Source organism: Triticum aestivum, chromosome 6D (assembly GCF_018294505.1).
Source record: "Triticum aestivum cultivar Chinese Spring chromosome 6D, IWGSC CS RefSeq v2.1, whole genome shotgun sequence".
Classification (NCBI taxonomy): Eukaryota; Viridiplantae; Streptophyta; class Magnoliopsida; order Poales; family Poaceae; genus Triticum; species Triticum aestivum.
Window position 1 is genome coordinate 111,926,609 of NC_057811.1, and position 7,114 is coordinate 111,933,722.

The following is a 7,114-nucleotide window of genomic DNA, read 5'->3' on the forward strand; positions in this document are numbered from 1 at the left end:
GTTTGAAAAGTTTTGTTCCTTGAATTTATTTTAAATTTGAAATTTGAATTGGTTTCGAACCAACACGAGTGTATCAATAGTAACCGAGGTGACGTGGCATCATTAGTAGAGGGTTACTGTAGCGTAATTATCCGGGCGTCACACCCCACCAGGGACACCCGCCGGCCCGCCACCGTCGTTCCCGGGGCTGGAGTTGGCGAGTAGCGCGGCGGCAGCACGCAGATAGACTGGCTCGCGGCGGAGCTCGAACCCCAGAAGTAGCCGCGCGCACCCGCCTCCTCCGCTTCAGCCATCTAGTCCCCCTGGACCTCCCCCTCACAGCCGGGAAGACCATGCAGCTCTCCCTCACCGCCACCAAAGCCGCCATGGGAGAAGGGGGATCCACCCGGTGCTCACCACCAACGCGCCCCTCACGCCTGCCACCGCCCATCTCGCCGGCCACCTACTGGTCACCACAAAGATACATATGAGAGGGGATTACGAGCAGAGGGGAAGAAGAGGAGCGGCACGGGGCGGTGGGAAGAAACCTGGCTGCACTAGTCAGCGTTCGCCGGCCACCGGAGGTGTGGGAGAGGCGCCGGGGTCACTCGGGATTGAGCTTCTGCTGGCGCGCGGCCGCCGTCGATGCGGGGGAAAGGCTCCACCACCGCCGCTCTTGCGAGTGGAGAGGTGTGGGACCCTGAGGCGAGAGGATAAGGTGTGCTGGTCCAAGCGAAAACCTGACATGGCTCGGCGGATGGATGAAGATTTGTGCGTGCAAAATGAATGACATCTAACTCGTTCGGGCCGAATTCTCAACTGCCACACGCGTTCGGGCGAGGAGCGTTTCGCCATACAACACTGTTTGCTTACGTGGCCTTTGACTCAGATGACAACTGCTGTAAAATTCGTGCAAATCAATCCAACGACAACTACTGCATGTGGGCGTGCTGATAAGTACCACACGTGTGGGCGTTATCATTTGAGTTTTTTTAGAGTCGGCTCCTATTTAGCTCGTTTTTTTTTTGAGAAATTCCTATTTAGCTCGTAGGTGGCTGGATAGAACGTTCCATATTGGCCGGCCCAAATAGCCTTGTACGACAGAATCTATTCCGGTTTGGCAAGGTTCTGAGATCTTCCCAGGCCAGTTTGTTTTGTATTATTTATTTCTTGTTTTTCTCATTTTCGTTTATTCTTTTCTTTTTATTTTTTTCCTTTTTAATTTATTAATATAATTTTCCAAACTTGGGAACATTTTCCTACATTTGTGATTTTTTTTTTCAAAACTCACAATCATTTTTTGACTTCGTCAACATATTTTGATTTGACGAACAGTTTTCTGAAATTCTTGAAAATTTCAAATTGGCAAACAAGTTTAAATACTGAACATTGTTTTACTTGAAACTTTTTTTGAAATTTTGAACGTGCTTTTGTATTTTCACAAAGTGTTTTTGAACTTATGAACATTTTATAAATTTGTGAACAATCCTATAATTTGGAAACCATTTTTGAAATTCGTAAAAAATGAATTTATGAATATATTTTTAATCGACAAATCCCTTTTGAAATTTGGGAACACTTTTGAAATGCATGAACATTTTCTAAATGTGTAAATATATTTGAATTCGTGAACATTTATTAAATATTAAGAACAATTTTTTAAATTTGTGAACATTTCTCCGCATCAATTTTTTTTTGAACAGATGAACACTTCTAAATTTTGGCGATAATTTTTGAAATTTTTAAACTTTTTAACGTTTTTGAATATTTTTATGAAATTCGCAAACATGTTTTCTTTCATGAAAAAATGAAATCTTAGGAATTTTCGTAAAATTTCCTACATTTTTTCAACATCATGATATTTTTTATGTAATCCTGAATTTTGATTGGAAAAAAACAAAAGAGAAATACGTAAAAAGGAGCTTCCTTCTCTTCTTACGTACTCGATGTAGGCTTACGCGGGTGGGCCGGGGCTACCGACAATGATCCAACCTAGTTCTCATTTTGTTTCTCGATACAGACTTCCCCTTCCCTTCCTTTGTTCCCTTCATCAGGCTGAAGTGGGGTGTTTCTTTATTTTAGCGGGTTGCTTCCTCTCGAAGGAGCGATGGATGGGCGAAGCCGACGTCCTCCTGCCCCCCCTCATTCTTCACCATCCTGGAGGCGGAAGGTATGTGCATGTGCCCCGACATTCCTACTGCCAGAACGACCCTCATTCTTCCGCCAGAACAGAGCTCCACCGAGCCTCACATTCATACCCCAAAAACACTTGCCCCCAGCGCACGTGCTGGCGACCGCTGAGCTGTGCGTGTCCACGCCCGTGGTGGTGGCAGAGGTGGGAGACGCTTCCACAGGGGGTGGGGACCAACGGCGACAAAACTGGTGGTGGTGGATGGAAGGGAGACAGCTGAGGGTGGAAGGTCGGCAAAAACGATATCTATGATGACGAGCTTAGAGCATCTCCAACAGCCGTCCAACGCGCCGCGCGCTAAAAACTACTTTGCCGCGCGCACATCGCCTGGTTTGGCGCGGCGGGCAGCGCTGGCTCCAGCAGCCGCGCTAAAATGCAGCGCGCGCGCAGCTCCAGCAGTGCGCAAAAATGCAGTGCACGCGACTCTCGCACAAATAACATATGCATTCCAAAACAGAAGCAAAAAGATCAAACACAAACAAAATAAATCAAAATAAATAGTTTAGTTTCGTTATTACAACTCAAACAAACAATTTATCGTTACAACAAATAGTGCAATAAACACAACATTGATGCCAACATTGATGCTACAAACTGCACCGGTGGCAAATCACCATTTGCAATCTTATTCATCAGCGGTGACCGGTTGACAACATTAATCATTCAAAGATCCAGGCATTCCAAAGAATGCATGCCAAATCCAAGTCTCTTGATCGGCCACCACTTTAAGGATTATAGTGGAACCCTTTTTTTGCCGTGGAATTGCCCATGCCATGCCTTTGGACAATTCTTCCAACTCCAATGCATGCAATCTATTGAGCCAAGCATACCAGGAAAGCCGCGAGCTTTGTTCATCTCCAATAGCCTTGCGGCGTCTTCAGCATTGGGAGATCTCAAATACTCCTGGCCAAACACTTGCACAATTCCGACTGCGAAGCGCTTGACACACATGGTGGCTTGGCTCTCACCCATAGCCAAGTGATCATCAACTAAATCAACCGGGATACCGTATGCCAACATACGCAAAGCGGCTGTCACCTTCTGAAAGGTGCTATGCCCGAGCTCTCCGGCAGTATTCCTCCTTTGTTGAAAAAATCGGTCATGGCTCGCTAGTTTCTCTGCAATGCGCCTGAACAACTCGGTGCTCATCCTAAACCGGCGACGAAAATACGACTCGGGGTATGTGGGATTCTCCGCAAAATAATGCCTGATCAATCTGTTGTGGGCATCAATCCTATCCCTCCAAATTTTCTACCGACCCATAACCGAACCACCGTGCTTCAGTTTTTTATTGATGTGCATAGCTAGGATCATTGCAAGATCCTCCTCCTCTTCAATATCAAATTCTTCTTCGAAAGAATCATACGACGAACTCATCTACAATGTTCAATACTATACTATAAAAACTACAATCAACATGCACCAAATTCATGAAGTTTGAGGCAATACATACCTTGCAGGCGTTTTGTCGAATACCTTGCGGGCGCCGAGCGGCAGCGAGTGCCCGGGCGCTGTTCGTCGGAGGACGGACGCGCGCGAGGGGCGGCGGTGACTAGAGGGGGCGGAGGAAGCCGCCGCTGCGCGGGGATAGGCCGGGGAAGCGCTGGAACAGTCGCCGGGTGGCGCGGGCGGCGGCGGCGCCGCGGCTGGAGAGGGAGGGTGGTGAGTTGCGAGCGAGCGCGCGGGAGCGGGCGCAACAAATAAGCGGCGCGCGATGGAGTTTCGGCCCGCGCGCTGAACTAGATATGCCGCGCGCGCGGTTTTTACGCGCCCGCTGGAGCTACTGTACCGGTTGTGCGTGCGCTAAAATGAGTAATTTTACGGCGCGGCGCTTGTTTGGCACGGCTGCTGAAGATGCTCTTAGCGAGGGCATCAAAGGTCATGTGAGTGACAGGAACGATGGACCTCTACATAGGCCCGATTTACAGCTGCAAAAAGATAGCCCAAAAACTAGATGAAAAAACATCTACGTGGCACCTAGTCATCACAAAATTGGAGAAAGATGTGGCACATCTGGGTAAAATGTGGTACAGAGCGCATCAATGGATATAAATTGAGATTTTTTTTAAATGAGTAGAATCTGTCACAAAACTGAAACATGGGGTAAAAGTGAAATTTACTCCAGTATTTGTTACTTCCTCTGTTTTTATTTACTCAACATATTAGTTTTGGTCAAAGTCAAGCTTTACAAACTTTGACAAAGTTTATAGACAAAAATACTCCCTCCGTTTTTATTTACTCTGCATATTAGAGTTGACTGAAGTCAAACTTTGTAAAGTTTGACCAAATTTATTGAAAAGAATATAAATATTTAGCATAACAAATCTATATGATGTGGAAGTACATTCAACAACGAATCTAATGGTATTGATTTGTTATTGTATATGTTAATATTTTTGTCTATGAACTTTGTCAAAGTTTGTAAAGCTTGACTTGACCAAAACTAATATGCAGAGTAAATAAAAACGAAGGGAGTATTAATATATACAATAACAAATCAATACCATTAGATTCATTGTTGAATGTATTTTCACATCATATAGGTTTGTTATGCTAAATATTTATATTCATTTCTATTAGTTTGACCAAACTTTACAAAGTTTGACTTCAGTCAACTCTAATATGCGGAGTAAATAAAAAAGGAGGGAGTACATGTTGTTTATTTTTTTAAAAACTAGACAATTGTCCATGCATTGGAATGGATATAAATATTCTAGTACGCTAATTCATGATTTACCTCCCTATATAAATGTAATTGTAGTAATAAGCGCTTATTAAAAGGAATTCACCCGTGATTTACGTACCCAAATAAAATTCAGGATTTTTTGGGATAAGGATTTTATTAATCGGTAAGGACTTACGTGCTTGCAAAGGAGAACATAATTTTATTTGATATAAGCAATTAAGACGTGGGATACTTAAGTCAACTTTTAGGAAAAATCTACCCAAATGATAATGTCCACACGTGTGGCATATTTGCACATCGCCCACAGGCCTTGATCCACCTTAATTCTATTTTGCAGGAATCCTAAAGGAATCTGAGTGCCACGTAGGCATAGCGTGTTGTGTGGGTGTTAGAGCGCTCGCCCACACGACCCGCAGCGCGCGGTTTGCCAGCTGGGCCGTGTGAGCGAACCGGTACCTGCTCACACAGTCACAAACCAGTACACGCGCGTGCGGGTGAGCGCCTCTTCACCCACACGACGCTCGTACCGTGATAGATGGCAACTGCAGTTGCGCGTATGCGGCAACTAGGTAAACACACATGACAACTATAATTCGTTGGTAGATGGCAACTGCAGTCGCGCGTACGTGGCAACCAGGTAAACACACATGACAACTATGGTTAATCATACATGGCAACTAGGCAAGCACGCATGGCAACTATATTAGACATGAATCATAAATTAGACACACAACTACCATAAATTAGACATGACAAACATAGTTAACCAAAACAGAGAGAGTTGCCATGATTTACAACTACATTTGCCATCCCGGATGTCAACTAAAGCTTATCCCGCGGGTAACTAACGCAGCTGCGCCATGACTTGTGGGCATTTTTGCTTCGTACCACATGCGCGGGGTGGAATGAACAGTACTTGTTATGCGTGTGGCACGAAGTAGTTGCGCCCACACGTTTGGGCAATTCTAATATTCGCCCACAGATGACCTGTGTGGGCCGCCTCCTGCTTACACCACACACGATGTGTGGGTGGATGTCTAATTTATCACACGTGTCAAAAATCTATGAAGAAAATTAGGGCATGACAAAAATTAACGATAAAAAGAGAAAGAAAAAGTAAGTAAAGTTGAACGAATGATGAGGACGACCTTTTGTTCTTTTTAAGGTGTGATACTCATATACTCTGTTGTATGTCAATAAGACAATTTTTAGAAAATACCAAATTCATTGTTTTTTGATACAATATTTTTTTTTTGATACAATATAACTGTATATGCTTGCGTAGGCACATATACTCACCTTTATAATGCATCCACGAGTATCCTATTCTATGAGCACCTTCGAGTTATTGAGCCAACAAAATATTTTTTGAGATTTAACAGAGTACTTAAAGACGACTTATAGTCGACGAAAAAGTCTTTTCTCACTAAACGGACATCGCCAGAAATCCTCGTAGTCACATCGGAGGTTAGCTACGCATGCTTAGCTGCATACTACTAATATTAGTGTTCGGAACGGGCCAAAGGCACTCCATTGAGATCGATCGAGCTAACAAACACGTTCAGCAGCAAGCCCTGTTCGTTAGCTTAATTTGCATGCGTCCGGTGAGCAAACACGGCTCGTCGGCCGTGCCCTTTACTGCGCGTGCTCTCCCAGCAGCCACCGGCCGCCTGGCCGTGGTCGCCGTTGCCGGAGAAGCAGCTGCTGAGCTCCCTCATGAACCCGGCACCGCCAGTGCGCGCGCCGGCCGGCAACGCCCTCTTCATCGACGCCGCGGAGGCAGTAGCCTGATGATGATGATGGTGGTCGCCGTAGGCCAGCTGCTGCAGCTCCCTGTCGTCCTCGACGATCGTGTCGAGGCTCCTCGGCACCTTCCTCCGCCGCACGACCGACACGAGCTGCGGCGGCGCCACCTCCGTCACGAACCTCGCCCTTACCTGCACCTTCGCCATGACGTCGATCGATCACACCTTAGAGTGTCAGTGCGTAGGCCTTTACGTTGCGTGTGGCCACCTCAGGGCTCACGGCGGGGCGTATTTATACTAGCACGAAGCCAGCTCTATGCCATGGGCCACACGGCAGAGCTAGAAGCGGACGGCGGCGTCGCCGTCGTCGCGGCCTCCGCGACAAGACGGGTCGCACAAGTGTACGGGTCCAGGAGCCATAGCTCGCTCTCCGGCCTCCCATGCACGCACGGTGCCGCGCGCTCGCCGACGCAGCTTTCCGGGAAAAGGCGAGTGATGGCGCCATGCATGTCC

General features: G+C 46.4%; 1 protein-coding gene across 1 annotated transcript; it reads right to left on the minus strand.

Moving 5' to 3' along the window:
* Nucleotides 1–6,324: 6,324 nt before the first annotated feature.
* On the minus strand, nucleotides 6,325–6,832 carry LOC123141283 (uncharacterized). Its single transcript, XM_044560461.1, has one exon. The coding sequence runs from the start codon at nucleotides 6,806–6,808 to the stop codon at nucleotides 6,443–6,445; it is 366 nt and encodes a 121-aa protein (XP_044416396.1). The 5' UTR covers nucleotides 6,809–6,832; the 3' UTR covers nucleotides 6,325–6,442.
* Nucleotides 6,833–7,114: the final 282 nt, after the last annotated feature.